At 37.5% G+C, this 18,073-nt stretch overlaps 1 protein-coding gene across 2 annotated transcripts in view; it reads right to left on the bottom strand.

Annotated features, from left to right (window-relative positions):
- Positions 1–5,881: 5,881 nt before the first annotated feature.
- LOC128990194 (endoribonuclease ZC3H12A-like) overlaps positions 5,882–18,073 on the bottom strand; it is a 57,415-nt gene continuing 45,223 nt past the window's right edge. For both annotated transcript variants that reach the window (XM_054412480.1, XM_054412481.1), the window contains exons 2-7: positions 14,166–14,447; positions 13,203–13,354; positions 12,381–12,520; positions 11,002–11,236; positions 9,776–10,017; positions 5,882–9,095 (exon numbers count right to left, since the gene is read on the bottom strand). In XM_054412480.1, coding sequence (XP_054268455.1) covers positions 8,398–9,095; positions 9,776–10,017; positions 11,002–11,236; positions 12,381–12,520; positions 13,203–13,354; positions 14,166–14,447 — 1,749 coding nt within the window. In that variant the 3' untranslated portion in view covers positions 5,882–8,397. The remainder of the gene's footprint in view (positions 9,096–9,775; positions 10,018–11,001; positions 11,237–12,380; positions 12,521–13,202; positions 13,355–14,165; positions 14,448–18,073) is intronic.

The raw sequence follows: 18,073 nt of genomic DNA on the forward strand, positions 1-18,073 counted from the left end.
CTCATCTAAGTGTGTCACAACGTGTGTGAAACGAAGGTTCTCATCAAAAATGTGCTATAAAGAGAAAATTGCCTCAATCTGTATGAACCAAAGTGCTGGTTTCTCACGCCAAAAATGGGGAAATTTTAATTGTGGAGATTGAATTGAAGTTATGTTTTCAGACGGTCTTGGATTTACTGAATTGTTTCGTTCTTGAGTTTTCTGATTCATTGGATTAACCAAAAGATCTTCTTCTGAATCATGATTTTGTCTTGAATGTTCAGAGTCAACTCCAATTACATCATTAAGTTGTTTTCTGAGATTTTGGTTTTGCTCTTCCATCAGTTTTAGTCTTGCCAATACTTGTTCATTGACTTCCATTATGTATTCTTGATGTGTTCACGTCGGGGTCACCAATTTTAGTGAAAAGAACCTCATTTATATAGGATAAATACTTTAAATAAAAGTCCAGAGGTTTCCACTAAATATTATTGTTTAATTTATCATACTTTTACAAGTAATTAACAATTAATTGTTTAGAGCAAATAAAAATGAACCACTTTGGTTGAAAAGCCTAAAAGAATGTCTCTTTGTTTATTTTTCTTTTCATAGCAACCCAAAATTCAATAAACTATTTAAAACATCTGTCAGCTGATAAATCTGTCAGCTCACTACACCACTCTTTGGACCAGAGCCATTTTGTGGCATCAGCAAAGCGGCCGCTAAACATGTAATCAACAAATGGTCCAGGGGACAACATCTTGAGCGTTGGCGTAATTATCCTGGACAATCACTTGGCAAAAAACTGCTCTCAGAACCTAGCACCCTCTTCACTCACTGGCTACTAAAGCTGGGGAGAGGGCAGGTCAAGCAGGTACTTGCTCTTATCACTGGACACGGCCATTTCAGGAAACATCTCCACACTCTAGGAATTGTCAATGACAAGCAGGAGTGTCGACTTTGTAACCAGTCCGATGAGACTGCAAAACACAATATTCTGGACTGCGATGGACTAAGGGCTAGGAGAAGGTCTCTGTTTGGTCTAAAGCAGCCAGGTGAGGAACCAGACGCTATCATTGGGCAAAAGCTCCTGCACCTAGTTAGGGACACAGGCATAGGCTTACCCAGTTAGTGGCAAGCGGGATGCACAATAAGCTTCGGTTGACGTGCTTGGACCATGAGTCCACCCTCTTACAATCAATCAAGATGAAGGCATAAAGCATGTATGTCAATGTTTTATTCGAAGATTTGGTAAGTTTTTCTCATATCAGCCTACACAAGATTTAAAATTAATCAAAACCAAAATGGTGGTATCCACTACTTACCAGATTTAAAAGTCATATAACTTAAACGTTTCTATTAAGGCTACAAAAGTTGAATTTTGTTTCTAAAAGCGTTGGCGGAATTTTGTTTCTAAAAGCGTTGGCGGATGTGTAACTATTATATGCAACAGATGTAAAGATTAAAATGTTTCTATTTTGTGTCCTCTTCCCGTTGCAAAGCACGGACACACGTACAACAGCTAGTGTTAAGTAAAATTGTTTGATATTGCCTTTAATAGTTTTGATGTGAACATCACATTATCATTCTTCCTGTTATACTAATGGTTAATCTTTTGACAGTTCTCCATAAGAGAAAGTCAGTTAAAATATTTTTTTTACGAGGAACTTTTGAGAATATATTAATTAACAATCTGACACATACTTTCTCCAATTAGCTTGTTAACATCCTATCATGGGTAAGCAAAGGGTCCCACATACTATTTAAGTGGGAGTAAGTATGATATTTTATGGGGAAAATCACAAAAGTTGCAATTACTTTTTAACCGTAATTTTAACAGCAATGGGGTTGTACCATTTTTTTTGTTAATTAAAGGGCTATAACATACTAAATTTTATTTAAAATTATCTGGGCAATTTAAAAAAAAAAAATCAGTTTTATCAGGGGTTTTTTTTTTTTGGGGGGGGAATCACCATTGAAAACAATAATTTAAATAAACACATTTTATGTTATGTTATACCTGAACTACCATAGGTTTAGTACAAGGCCCCACTAAAAAAACAGGCCATGCCGCAGGATCACACTTGTGGAAGGTTCCCTGCCATCCCTTATCTTATCTTACTAATATTATAAATTAACCCAAGAAAATTAGGAAAAATAGAGGAACAAATCTATGTATTCCCAATTTTTTCAAAAATGTGTCGGGGAGGGTCCCCTAATGAATATATGATAGGTGAGAATAAAATCACCCTGCCGCTCTCTGGTGGTGGGAGGTGTAAATGCCCCAATTTGCGGTTTTTTGCTTATAACTTGAAAACGGCGTGTTGTAGCTTGAATTGTTCAACGTAAAAGTTAAAGCTTATTAAATTTGCTACAGCTTTGATCATATACATTATAAGTGAAAGACGCATAGTTTCTGAGATTTCCGCGTAAAAAAAAATATAATGTCCGAAAAAAGATTTTCACCTCACATTTTTCGTTAAAATCTTATTTTTTCTCCTTCCTTGTTATTTTTCAGAAATATTGACGGAAAGAAGGTTGTAGAGAATTAAATTCACTTCAATAATATATACAAATATGTAAATAGATAAGATGTAGGTAAAAGTTACAGCGTGTTTAAGATTAAAGAGTAAATCGTGATTTACACAAATAATTACCAAGGCTTGTTTTTTTTCATTGCATGATTTGTATGGTTTCTTATAATTATTTAGGCCAAACATAAGTATATTTAAGATATAAAATGGTACGATAAGAAATGTAAACCTCTCCTGTTAGGGGAATCAACATTAGTTTAATAGTGCTAATAGTTACCTGAAAATATGGTTTGTAACCTGTTTACTGTTTAAAAGGGGAGGAGGGAAAATGCGAATAATGAAAATGATTCTGTAAACTAGAACCAAAATTCAAATCACAACAGTTTTATTTATACCAACAGTTACCGAAACAAAGATTTAATACTATAATATCCATGGTCTGGCTCCTTTTGGACGAGAGGGTCCATCTTCTGTCTCTCAACCTAGTGTCATGTGGAACTGATAATCACTATCAAGGACATCTCCATCATCAAATTTTTGGTTAGACTACATATCTGCTAATCTTTAGTACATTTACAAAAATCAAGTACGAAATTTTCCGTGGGGCAGTTGTATAAAGCAAGAGAACTTTCTTTCCGACAAGAAAACGAGACTAGGCTCTGTACAATGTTCGATGATGGGGAAGAAGACAATGAAAAAGAATGAGATCAATCTTTATCATAACATGAATTTGTGATGTATTTCTCAGTGGCAAGAACTATAATTAAATATGAATTTATTTTGTATGTTTTAACGTGGATCATTGTAATAAATAGACCTTTATATTTTGTCAAATTGTTATTTACATAACTATTACCAATTTTTACCTTAAATATACTTATGTTTGGCCTAAATGATTATAAGAAACCATACAAATCATGCAATGAAAAAAAAAACAAGACTTGGTAATTATTTGTGTAAATTACGATTTACTCTTTAATCTTAAACACGCTGTAACTTTTACCTACATCTTATCTATTTACATATTTGTATATATTATTGAAGTAAATTTAATTCTCTACAACCTTCCTTTCCGTTAATATTTCTGAAAATAACAAGGAAGGAGGAAAAATTTGAGGTGAAAATCTTTTTTCAAACATTATATTTTTTTGACCGCGGATATCTCAGAAACTATGCGTCTTTCACTAATAATGTATATGATCAAAGTTGTAGCAAATTTAATAAGCTTTAACTTTTACATTGAACAATTTAAGCTACAACACGCCGTTTTCAAGTTATAAACAAAAAACCGCAAATTGGGCCATTTACACCTCCCACCACCAGAGAGCGGGAGGGTGATTTTATTCTCACCTATCATATATTCATTAGGGGACCCTCCCCGACACATTTTTGAAAAAATTGGGAATACATAGATTTCTTCCTCTATCTTTCCTAATTTGAACTTATTTGCTTGAACTAAATGTGAAAGTTTGTGTGTATGTTTGTTTGTTTATTTGTTTGTTTGTTTGTTTGAAGTTCAAGCTTTAACTACTGGTCGTATTGGGCTGAAATTTGGTATGATGATAGTTCACATTCCCGATTAACATATAGACATAGTCGTATCTCAAAAATCATTTCGGGCTCTGCCCCAGTGGCTCTGGAGTTTCTCATGTTTACCTTATGAGTATTCATATTAAAGGGGATTAAAGAACTTTGTCAGCTGTCTCAATTGCACAAGTTGTTCTATGATTTTCAATATTATTAAAAGTTATAAGGTTCACCAACAGGGTGCAGCACTATTAATTTTTAGTGCATTTCCTATATAGGGAATAAGCTATTTTTCATTTATGACAAGATAGCTAATTTGAACTAAGCCGCAACAAAAAGCTGTGATGCACAATGAAAACTGTTTACAGTTTGAGCTGTGATTGTTTACAGTTAAGTTTATGTTTTTGTTTTTAATTTATTAATAATGTTTTGATATTGTGTGAATACTCAATAATTTACTTTTTTTGTTTAGGTGTAGTGGAATATGGAATAACATTATGGCTATGGTATATGTGTTATCCTATAGCTTCCGTAAATTAAAAGAACCAAATTTTCTCAAACCACGTCCTCTTCCATTGCACACACAAAGCATGAGTATAACTGCAAACTTCCACCCCGTACGAAGGACGGGTATTCTGCTACTGTTTTATGTAAATAAGCTGGCAGTTTATATCTGGCAACTTTAGTACAAAACTACCCACCACTGTAACGTAGTGTTGCGCTGACCGCGCTGCAGCATGGCCTGTTTTTCTAGTGGGACCTTGGTTGGTTAGTACCCACATACCAAATTTCATTAAAATCAGGGGAACCCAAAATCAAACTTAAAAATGTTGACGAAAACCATACATTCTCCATCAACTATTGTATAGGGGAAGAAAGTAAAAATTGCTAACCTGCCTTTACCAATCATAAAATAACTTCTTGATCAGCATTGCATGGGTTATTAAATTTACGGAAAGTAAATAAAAGAAACGTCTTATAACACTTAAAACATATATTTACGCTTATACTGTTACTCACAAGATTGTAAATATTCATAAAAGATGGTAAGTGGTGATCGATTTAGATTGGACACTCCAATCATCATCAGACCCAATAGGCGAATGACATTGTTCATTCAGTCTAGATTTGCTTATCTCATCCAGCCCTACCATGGACAAAATACAAGTGAACTCCGCATGTGCACACCAGATCTGACAGATGATAATTCAAACTCTTAACCTCTCCTTACTGGATAGAAAACCACTTGCACCAACCTCAACCTAACTGTCTACCACATTAACTTAGCTGGTCAACATGAAGCCCCATCATGGTAGTTCTAACTTCCACGTGCAGCACATATCTAGGTTTTAGCAATTTTTGTTGCAAAAAACCCATGTCGTGTTGACAGTTGTAAGTGGAAGTTCCACTATTTTTTCTTGGTCGCCGATATATTGGCCTTTGTTATAAGGGTTTAAGTATTTCAAATCTGCTAATTTTATAGAGGCAAATTAAAAGGTACAGAGGAAATTCAATGGTACACTAGTGGTGCCTAACACTAATTGCTGGTGTCTAGTTTTGCTGTGAACATTTTGCAGTATCTTCTTCTTATACTAATGGAAAACTTTTTGATGAAGTTCTCTGTGAGAGAAAGAAAAGTCCAGCACCGCCCCCTCATCATAATGTACCACTACGCTCATGGTGCTCGCCCTCATCATCATGTACCACTACGCTCACGGTGCTGGTCGTATATTTCCGACACAACATTCTACTGCTGAAAGTGCACGGTCGTCCCACAAGCAAGTTTTCTCTGAACCTCATTTCTCTGTGTTAACACTAAAGGGTAAGACAGGATAATAAAATTCTATAAAAATTTGATCAACTTATTATTTAAAGATACTCTAAAATATATATAATCGCTAATAACAAAATAACGTTTAAGATACTATACAAAATATTACATCAAAACCTGTTATTTTGAAGGTATAAAAGAGGATTACACATTTTGGACAATCGTCACACTACGCACCATCAACAATACACAGTATTGTACACTGACAACTCAGGATCGTAGCCTTGCACCATAGACTTTATGGTAAAATCATAACACATAAAGTAGTGGGTCATTTCTATAGAATTAGTAAACAAAAATCAGTAAAAACTGAATTTCTTTCCACCGCAACAATTTGTTTTAGTTTGTTATTGTATTACATGAAAGCCTTGTGCAATTTACAATTTTCGGGTTAAAAATATGTAGTTTATTTACAACTTAGACTACGCTATACACATTTAGTTCCTCGTGTGGTAAACTAATCACGCCTCTTCACTCTAAGTTTCATCGGTTTGAGAACTGACTGGACGTTACAACTTACAAGATGACATACATACATACACAAACCACAGCATACAATGGAGTGAAGGGGAAGCATACGATACATGGTATCAGATCCATAGGATTAACATTTTTATTTTGTTTTACAAATCATAACATTTAGTATACATTTAAATACACAACGGAATATCTCTCTTCAATATGAAGACTTTGACTCCAACACTAGATAATCCAAAGGAATTAAAGCGATTTTCTAATTGGGTCAAATAATTTTGTATAGTTTGACTAATTTGAGTTTTTTCATGCAATATGTGGTTGTAAAAACAACTTACTAAAATAATTAAGTTAATTGTGAATTTTAATTTCACCATATTTACTAGCTGCCCCGCAAAACTTTTATTATGAAGTTTAACAGCATAAGAATAGATTGATTTTGATAGAATTATACAAAAAATCTAAATTGAGGTTATTTATTTTATATATTTTTATTGTACAAATTATTGTTATAAAATAACCATTAATTCTGCACACCCTGTCGGACGAATTTAAAGAAAAATTAAATGTTAAGCCATTTATATTTCTAAAAGAAAATGATTAACAAATTAACTAGTGTTGGGGTATTATTACTTATAACATTTCTAATATACAATTATATACAGCTAGAATGATTTCTGATCCATTTTCAAAAATTTGATCACACATCAAAAGGCAAAAAGTAGAACTTATAGTAAAGAGACTAATTCAACATAATCTTTTAATATAATCCTTAGACAATAAAAAAAAGTTCTAATATAAAATTGAAAATAATAATTGAAATTTTTAGTGAACCTAACATTATTGTCACCTATAAAATTAAAACTAAATCAAATTCTTTTGTAATATTAATCAAACCCAAGGAGTTTAATAATACACATAATAAATGTAATAAATAATGTGTTGTGCTGAACACATTTAAGATATTTTAAAATTGTTTCCAAAGATGACGATTAATTTATTACCGACAAGATAAAAACTTATTTCTTATCGCTAAAGTCCTCTTTTCCTTCTCCCAGCTCTTTTTAATATAATTCCAGTATTACTCTTGCATGTTCAAGGAAATATCAATGGCTACCCAGCAAAAACTATTTTGTTAGACTTCTTATGCAGAGGTTAGTAGAAAACGGATTAATTTGAAGCAAATCTATTATTTATATCGATATTCATTCTGTAAAACTATTAAACTGCTAATTCTAATTCTAAGTAATCTCATCCCATTTTATGGACTGTTTATGGCAATTTTCTACGTACCAAGCATGACTTTTGAACATAACAGACATAACCAGTATCTGTGGAAAACATTAACAACTTCAATGAAAGTAACAATGCTACTTTCATGAGCTATTACTTCCAATCTGGGAATATAAAGAGTTAGTCCTCCTTGTTGATATTCTAGACACAATTTACTAAAATTTTCAATACTATACCTTGATGGGAAAATATTGAAAGTAGACAAATTCAAGTTGAAACGCACAACGAAAAAAAATAATGTCAATATTCTCATGTGTTATATTCTTGGAAATATTTCACAATTATATAAGTTTTTTGTAGGTGAAATCTTTAATAAGCCTAATATTTAAAAGTAAAGCCAAGAGGGTGGATTTGAACTATTTTGGAAAGGGATAGTATTCAGTTGGCTTACCTGAGATAAATACAGAGAAAAAGTGTTTTTGTAAGATTAAATACATAACTTTAACATTTCATCCTAACATACAACTTCTTCATAGAGTAGATTGAAGAGCCAGTTAAAATTTAAAGTAAAATTCAAATTTAAAGGATTTATAATTTTGTATCACTAACTGGACACTAATTTTTTCAGCTAAGCTAGCTAAACTTTAACCCTTTAACAAAATTTTGTTAAATTAATAAAATCTTCAAAAAATTTGGAAAAAATCTTTTAGAAAAAAAAAAAAAATATGAATTAATAGTAAGGTTCTTAACTGTATAGACTTCAAACACCACCACTGTAACATCTATTCACTGCAAAATAACTATGATAAATCTACTAAATTACGGTTTTGGAGGAAACATTGACAATATTGCTGCGCAAATTTTCTGAGGATTTGTTTCGTTCGGGTAATATCGTAGAGCTGCCTGCACTTGTTCCTCGGGGAAAATAGAGGACAGATGATACACAAGTCTTTGTCTGGCTTCGTCGAAACTCGGGGTGAGCGGATGGAATGTCGGATGAGCAGTGGTTGGAGGAGGGATGGTCCAGGAGGGTAGTACAGGAGGAGGAGTAGAGAGGTTGAGTTGAGGATCGGAGGCGGAGGATAGCGGACGAGGACACAACTGTACACTAGGATGTGAGGGGGGAGCAGAGGCGATGCGAGTTACATGTTGGTGTGTGGAGTACGAAGGTGGCTCACAACTCATCACTCTAGTAACCGCCTGGTGTTGATGTTGCCTTTGAATATGGTACAGTCGAGGATCACAACTAGGGTTGAGCGTCAGTTGTCTCTGCAACTTGCGATGGAGGTTTTCCCCCTCCTCGGGCCACGGACCCCACATAGAGGGCGGGGGTGTAGCGTAGCTCGGCGGGGCTCGGAAACAACCTTCTAAACTTTCCATACTTGAGCTCGGCAGCATTGTAGGTTCGGTTGTCACAGCTGATTTGGTTCTTGAAAGAGGCGTTTTCTTTACTGTCTTCACAGTTCCTTCGCTAGATTGTAATGGAAGACTGAGAGATTTTCCCTTCAATTGGTTTCCTGCAGGAGAATAAAAAGTGTTAAAATTTATGTAACATATATTATTCACCTATGTATTTATTCAATGCTAACAAACTAAGGTTGAAGATGAGCAAAGGATGATGAGTATTGAAAGTATTAGATGATATCTTTGTTGCTGACTAAGATCAGCTGGTACCTTAGTCAGGATCATTTATTTTGCCTTTAACCCGATGACAAAGGATAAATTAGTCCATGAAAAAAACTGCTGACTTTCCACAGATTTGAACCGGCGACCTTCAAACTATATGCCTACTTTAGATTTTCACACAAATTATAAAATCATTTCAAGGTACAAAAGTTGGCCAACTTGACAGAAATCAGTAAATGACATTAGAGCACTCTGTCAGTGGCTTAATTCAATAACATTTATTTTTATTATAAAACTGGCAACAGGTTTAACTTGGGAATGAGATGTCTACTTACTTTGATCTACTTACTATAATATTAACTAAGCCATTAGAAGTTCTACACTGCATTGAAAATAATTATCTAAAACATTTTAATCACATATACAGGGCCGTACTCAGACCGGTTTTTCCGGACAATTTTACCGGGTCCTGCTAAAGCTGCCCGTACAGCTCTGCACATATACCATTATTCTTAAAAATGTTAAAGCATAGGCAAAACAATTTTAATAATGTCAATCTGTTCATCAATACCTGGACTGGAGTCTCTGCCACGTGCCTGCAGGTGTCTTTGGGCATTCTCCGCGAGGCGTTCCGTCACCGACTTATGCGGCAGCGGCCCTCGCTCAGGATGGTAGAACTTACACTTGTTGCCGTACGTACACTTCTTGCCATAGGGACAAGGTGGTGGTGGGTCACCTCTGCGAGGCTCCTTGCGAAGGAACTTGTCCAGCGTTGGACCTGCTCTTCCCAGCGGATCATCAGGAGGCATGAACCTACAACATTGTAACGTTTAAAGTAAAGCCAGGCTGGTTATGCATTTATGGAGGGGTTAGGTTCAGCTAGGTTACCTGGGAAAATCTAGAGTCCAGGGTTGAAATACTGGGACTTAAGGTTATACTGGTGGCTTGATTAAAATTGGACTATGGATAGAACTAGACATTTTATTCCCGTGTAAAACTTTTCTTCAGTTAAAGGATAAAAGTAAACATAGTTAAACTGAGCAACAAGCCGACTATACTGATGTAAATTAATAATTTCTGTCAAATAACATCAACTATTCAACCAAGCCAAAGTAAGTGTCAACTTATTGCAAACTTGCTTCTTTTATGACGCAAATTATCACAGTAACAGAAATAAGAAGGAATTAAAATTCTTTGCAGTACTATACTTTATGAATGGTTCATTCAACTACATTATTAGACTACCCAGCTTATAGATAAAAAAAAAAAACTAATTCAGTATCCGAAAAGTTCTAAGTTTGAGATTTGTGTCTTGAATCAATAATAAGCAAGTAACTGTATTCATGTTAGATTTAAAGTGCCACATAATTCTATTTCATACCACTGCATGAAAATTATCACATTTCCACACCTGGTACAGTACGCAAAATACTAAATAGCTCATTTCAACTCTAGAGCAGGAATGACTATTGCCGCTCGCTAAATCAGCCTTCACAGTTGGCTATAAAACACTAACAACCAGTATGCAAATAACATAACCTAAAATAAGCAAAATTGATCTAAACGACCTTTTATACTGTATACAGCTAAAAAATAATTCTGCGGGTTATGTTAATTAAGGCTGTAGGAGAAATCTTGTGTGTATTACGAGAATACTCTTGAAATGTATGGCCGCACTCGGCTATTGTGTGGCCATCTACAGTTCTCGAGCGGTAATGGCGTACTTTGCACTTTTAACACACAAATAGCTACTCTGTTATCTCACCCAGTCGCAAAGCACAGGTGTTTGGAACTCACCTGTCATTGACAAAAGAATACATGAGCAGTCTCTCCTCTATCACCTTCCTGTACTCAGGGTTCTCTGGGATGAGATCCCTGTAGTTGTCGTTGGATACGACGATTCCATCCACCTCAGCGGCCAGTTTTAAGATGTATCGGTCGTCATAGCACTGAATGCGCTTACCGTTGCAATGCCTCGAAGGTGTGAACACTAAAATCTTCTCTCTTTCCAATTCATTTAGAATTTCTTGATCTGAAACAAAACATCCTTATCCTTAGTATATTTTTACTTCTTGTGTGTGTTTAAATGAAAATGAGGGTTTTTTCAAAAGGAAGAGTTTAATTGGAAGCTTAATGATAAAATAGAGTCCAGGGGATCCTAGTAAACAAAAAAGCGAAATGAACCTAAATGACCTTTTATATACAGCTTAAAAATTATCGTGCGGGTTATGTTAATTAAGGTGGTAGGAGAAGTCTTGTGTGTATTACGAGCACGAACAGTCATTGCTGCTCTTGAAATGTCCAGAGGCTGATAGTAAACAAAAAAGGTGGATTATTTGTAAATTTCCAATCTAAGTTATTAAGTTGCCTGTTTTATTTTCCATCTAGTAGCCCTTGGATCCTAATTTTCTCATTAAAGCTAAACTGAACTTATGTACACTTATACTTATGCTTATACTTATACTTGACTTATACTTATGTTAGGATCCAAGGCCTACTAGATGGAAAATAAAACAGGCAACTTAATAACTAGATTGGAAATTTACAAATAATCCACCTTTTTTGTTTACTATCAGCCCCTGGACATTTCAAGAGCAGCAATGACTGTTCGTGCTCGTAAGACACACAAGACTTCTCCTACCACTTGTTATCGAGGTTCCACTGTATTACGAACTAACTGGTATGAAATATTAATATGATTGGCAAGTTATGAGGTGGTGATTTTGTAGTATAACATCAATAATCTAAAGCCAGAGTATTCTATAACGTTTTAGGAAATAAATTATTGACAGAATGGTACAATCGAAAACCAATTTCAAAAACAACCACAACAGTAAAATATTGATAAGATAGAGTGTTTGTATTTTTATTTAACTTATCTTTTAAACTAGCTCATTTTCATTTTTAACCATTACCTAAATATACTCGTCACTACGAAAAAGTTAATCATTGGATCAGAATGCGGTTCAGTGCAATATGCATAGTAGGAGTTACACTGTGTAAATGTTTGAAAAAGCCTTAATGTACTGCATGGCACAAGAGGAATTGGAACTCAAAGATTCAAACAAGACTGTTGAAACACTTGGATTTGCGGTTTATCTGTATTTTACCACAGCCATACTGATTTTATATTGCAATGGATGAGAGTGTTTAGACACAGTGTGTCTGACACTGACCTGTGATAGGACTGTCCGGTCTAGAAGACTCTTTTCTCCACAACGGCACAAACACGGTGATGTCCTTGTGTCCCCTCGCTCTGAACCAGTCCACACAGATCTTGATACCTCGGCAGGAGAACACTACCTTGTTGCCGTGACTGAAACCAACAAACATTACTGTCAGTAACATTACTTGTCACTAGTTGCAGATGACATTTTCAAACACTTCATTCCAGGAATAATTTTAACTCTATTTGAATAGTTTTGTTAATTAAAATTAAAACATAAAAAATACGACCAATGGTTCAACACTGATCATTTTATTTATTTATAATGGGAAGACATTGCAACGACCAGATAAAGTCTTTCTGTGATAGGCGTATTAATTTATCTGCATTGTACTCTTTCTCATATGTTTTGTGTTATAATGTGCAAGTTGTATGTGTAAACCAGTAGGAATTCCAACTCTGGTCTGTAGTAGCATTAACTTTGATATAGTAGGGTTTAAGGTAGACATTATATCTATATTGAATAACTGTTGCCAATATTTTTTTCACATATAGAACATAGTTCAATAACTCACAGACTGTGCTGCCATAAAAATTTGATTTTGCCCTTTAGTTGTAGATACTTTTGTATTTGATGTTTCATTATTTATGCCATAGTTTACAAAGTTTTTTTATAGATTTGTCTTAATTAACAACTTTCTGTATTTGAGAGAAATCAGTAATTGATTTTAGTGCACTTTTGGATCAACTATGTCCATTTTCAATTTAAAACTGGTTACAGCTTTAATTTGAAAACAGAATCTTTACTTATCAGTCAATAGTAGTATGGTACCTCATAGCCACATTGCTGCCGTCTATGATGACGTGTCTCAACCTGCATGCCGCCTCACTATCAACAAGTTCGGGCACGTCATCTTCCAGACCGTCCGTACTCGACTCAGAGCCGAGCCGAGGCGGAGTCTGGGCCCCTAGCTTGATCAGTTCCTGTAAACAACAAAATATAAGATATATTTGTCTTTCAAAAATGTTTACCGTACTAGGATTTCAAAAATATAACCGTTCAACAAAAAGGAAACTATTCTACTGCTTTTGACCGATTAACAACCTTTCTCACTTTAGATGGAGGTAAGAGACAGTATTAGGATTAAATTTACCTTAAATTCGCTTACCTGTTTTGACAAGGATGAACAGTCAGTCCCAACACCAATGAAGGGTTGGGGTGGGACTGACTGTCCAGCGTTTGTCTGGAAAGGTAGGTAAAACTACAATGTGTTTAAGAGCACCTAAGGTAGATGTGTTGAACAGGTTAGGTTTAAACCCAGACTCTAAATAACACAGAGAATATTCCTTAAAAGTCTGTTACGAAAACCAATGTTGTTAACTGAGAAAATAAAATTGGTTTGTGAATCTGGCATATCAAAGTTCATTAAAAAAAATGTACAGTTCATGTTTTTAAACGTTAACGTTTTGCATTATGCGATTGGTTGAGTTCTCACGTTTACATGCTTTTCAAGTGTTGGACAACCAGTCCTAGTTTTATCTAAGATTATTTCGGGGACCATGAGTCCAGCAAAGGCAAAAAAATTACGACTTGTCCCCTTGCCAACTAGACCCTGGAACTGCTCGTCCTGCAATCCTTACTTATATGAATATATGCCAATCTGAAGAGTCTACGTACAAAACTTCCTCTTGCTACTTTCACTCAAAAGAAATCTCAGCTTAATCATTCAATCACTACTCAAAAATGTCTAGAATCTAACAAAAACATCAAAAGCTATTACAACACAATACTCACAGCGAGAAGGTCATTCTGGCCCGGGTTGGGGCCGAGTTTCTGCAGCGCCGCTTGCACGTGTCGCTCCGTGTAGCCGAGCTTGAGGCCGAACTCCACCTTGGCCAGGTAACCCTGCGGTGGTAGCGACACGTATTCTGCGAACTCTGCACCCAGCGTGTCCGAGGCGGTGCGAGACACGTCGTGGTGTCGCGGAGTATCATTCTCCTGGTCACTGTCATAGCTGGAGTCCTCGTCGCCATCGTCCCCCTCGCCGTCGCCATCACACAGCGAGTCCACGTAACTCTGCAACATAATTTTTGATATACATCTGCCACAAACTAAATTAAAAAGTGCTATATCAGTTTGTTAAAAATAGTTATGTTACTTTTTAAGGTTTGGCTACAATAAAAAGGAAAGGTTGAGCCATTACAATGTAAGGAAACGACTTGGACAAATTCTGGTGCTGTACACTAGACGGGACACAGAAAGGAGCCCGCTAAGAGACATATTTTGGGAGTTGTTAATTGGAAACTTTTGTGCCACCTGAACAAGCATTGTGAATGTCAGACAGTTCCTGTTCGTGCTTTTTTTTTTCAGTGCAACGCAAGAACCTCTAATTAAAAGCTGGATGGCAAAAACACATAAAATGAAACGCCACTGTAAGAAATGATGGAACTTTTGACTATTCACCAGATTCTGTTAAGTGACAAGTGACTTGTCGTTCCGCCATGTGTCGTGTTCCCTCTAGAGTATTTCCATCTCTGTCTGTTGTAACTCAATATTTACAGTCTTAACCCCTCATAGCGTAATACTTCATCAATTGTTTAGTGTTTTTGATTAGTGTGTCTGATCAGTCTGCGACGATATTTTCTGCACTGGAAAAAAAAATATTAAAAGTGCAGTGCAGTCGCAACCGTTTGCCGGGATAGCTCAGCCTACAATGGCTGGGTAAAATTCCAGGGTCTGCGATAAGGTCAGGGAAACCACTAGGCCCAAAAGCCGGGTCTAACCGGTATAGGACTGGCTCATACACGGGCACTGTGAACAAGTCAAAAACAAGTCACCAAAACAAACGTGCAATAATCACTACCAGGCCTACGCCGATTCTCCACACTCCTAGGGGGTCGTTGCTGACTACGCAACTCGGGCTTCGTCCTAACTATCCAATAGTTAAGCCCAGAGTGCCTAAAACACAGTGAGTTGCACGACGACTTGCCAAAAAAAACCACAACGCGCGTTATCACCAGGCGGGGTCTACTAGGCCACTATAATCCAATACACAACTCTAATGCCCAAGCTAAGAATCAAACAGTTCACTCAATAATCGTACCACATAATAATATACAAGTACACTATAGGTAGAGTGACTACACCACTAGTAGCTGGTCTCAATAAATACCAAGCAAAACTAAATGGCAATTGCACTATTAAAATATTGAGCTACTTAGTAGCAGATAAATAAATATTAAATACGTTCCAAACACTAGATAAATATATTATCTGATAGCCGGTACTCCGCTATCCAAGCTACCAAGCTAACGTGTTGGATTACTAAGCAAGCTGTTCAGGTTAAATTAAAATAATTAAATGATTAATCAATACCAACCCTACTGCTACTACTACTATATCAACGTTATATTGCTTAGCTGGGCTTCTGTTAATAGGCTAATAATATTAGCTAGAGATATAAAGTCAATGCTACTAGCCTACTGGCCACGTGTTTCCAACTACGCACGCTAAATCGTGCAGCCTAGGTTTGTCGGGCCTCAGAGTTATTAGTAATATAACTAACTCTAGGTACAACGCAAAATAATATCCACTACAGTCAATTAAATTATATTATTTGCGCTCTAGCACCTGCCCAGAACCGTCAGGAATACACTTTAATATTATTCCTGACTAATATAAATCCTAACTACCGTCAGGCTTTGACCAGCACGGTTACAACTCTAACCCTCACAATAAAACCAGATATTAATATTATCAAACGAATAATATCAAGTCGTCCACTCACCACAAGTGGGTCAGTACCCAACTTACACCAACACTCGGCGCGATCACACCACCAGCATACTCCGACACCACTGTCACGTACACCACTGGACGTCTCACTAGACACACGCTAACTCTTCACTGCACGGGATCCACGACTAGAATGTCCGTCCTAGGCTATCCTGAGAAACTAGGATATCCCAGGCTTATCGGCACTGATAAGCCGGGTCAAAGGGCGCTCGCTAGCTTCGCCGCCGCTGCTTGCTGATGCCAGCAATAGGTGCGCGGCCAAAAAGCAAATATTTACCCCCCTAGGAAAATTAACTCGTTACATCCCCCACTTACATCGGGATGAAAAAAAAAGAAAACGGCCTAAAGAAAAAAAAAATTTTTGAACTCCGGCCAAAACAAAATACTCAAGCCCCTAACCCAATGGTGAATCCTACACCACAGGTCTCGAACTCAAAATAAAGAAAATCTTCTACTTGCCACTACCAGCCAACATGGTGCTGGAGGATTTAGCATCAGAAACCAGACAGGGATTTCCATTGCAAGGGCCTTCGGGGTCTTCGTCACCAATTTTGACACTGTCTATGCGGCCACCTTGGCCAGAACAGTCATCACCCACGCCCATTCTTACTACCTCTGTCCCACATGTCACCAATCCGAGGTCTCGGATGACATCCATACCCAGAATCATGTCTGTGGTGAGAGTGGGGACGTACAAGGCATCTCCTATCCACCGTCTTCCCGCAGCTTCTCCTTCTAGCCGAAACGAATACTCGGCCGTTGACTGTGTCCCCTCTGCCATCCTCAGAGGAGCGATTTGCTTACACGGCTCTACACCCTGGTGCTGAAGATGGTTGGCGACTCCTCGCCCAACCAAGCTAACTACGGAGCCAGTGTCCAATAATGCCTTAAAAACGCTGCCCATCAGCACAACTTCAACAAAGGGTCTTGTCTCTGAAATCAGCCGGTTCTCGTCTACTCCACCAACCAGGCTGTTTAGTTTTCCGAGCCACTCGGACCACTCTTCTGAGGTCGTTAGTTTTGTGTGGCCTTGCCCAGTTGACCTCCTGATGTCTGAGCTGGCCTGCCGTTTCCCGCCCGACATCCACACTGACTCACCGTCAAACCAGGTTTGCCACACCCATAACAGGAGACGGTCCTTGGCTTACCACATTCTCGGGCAAAGTGACCAATCTCCTGGCACCTAAAACATTTCACCGTCCCCTTTGGACCCTCAGCTGTTGTAACGGGCCGTTGACCGTGGACCCGATTCAACTTCGAAGCCACCCGCCCAAGCGACTCAGCTTCCGGAGATGATCTCTCGAAACTCCGCTTCTCGACTGTGGCAGTTTCGGCGCGCTTCTCCACCTTCTTTTTGGGTGCGTAGGCGGTTTCCAAAACCAGCGCTACGTTTGGAGAAGGAGGAGGTCGGAAGGCCGCCTTCTCTCGCAGATAGGCCTCGTAGTCTTCGGCTAACTCAACCATCTCGGCCAGATTGCGGAAGTCCCGCCGTCGCACCATGAGTTTGTACTCAGGTCGCATGTTGTTGTAGATCAAGTCCAATCTACCATGCTCTGACAACGTACCGCTACGCCTAAGCAAGGTACTTATGGCAACAACGTAGTCCCGGAAGTGCTCGCCTTCACCCTGTGTCCTTTTCCGGATCTCCTCATCCAAGTTCCTCCAATATCCTGGAGGGAAGAACTGGATTTCAAACTGACGCCGGAAAGCTTCAAAGGAATACAGGAGCTCCTTGCAATTCCTGTACCATAGAAGCGCTGAGCCTTGCAACAGCTCCGGCAGCGCTCTGATCAGGTCCTCCGACGATATAGCGTACGAGACCATCAGCTCTTCAAGACGCTCCAGGAATGACACAGGGTCTCTACGTCCATCAAACCTTAAACCCCACTTCCGTACCGTGTTACATA

This window comes from Macrosteles quadrilineatus, unplaced genomic scaffold (genome assembly GCF_028750875.1).
Source record: "Macrosteles quadrilineatus isolate MER2022 unplaced genomic scaffold, UCM_ALF_1.0 Scaffold_3__2_contigs__length_128488019, whole genome shotgun sequence".
NCBI lineage: Eukaryota > Metazoa > Arthropoda > Insecta > Hemiptera > Cicadellidae > Macrosteles > Macrosteles quadrilineatus.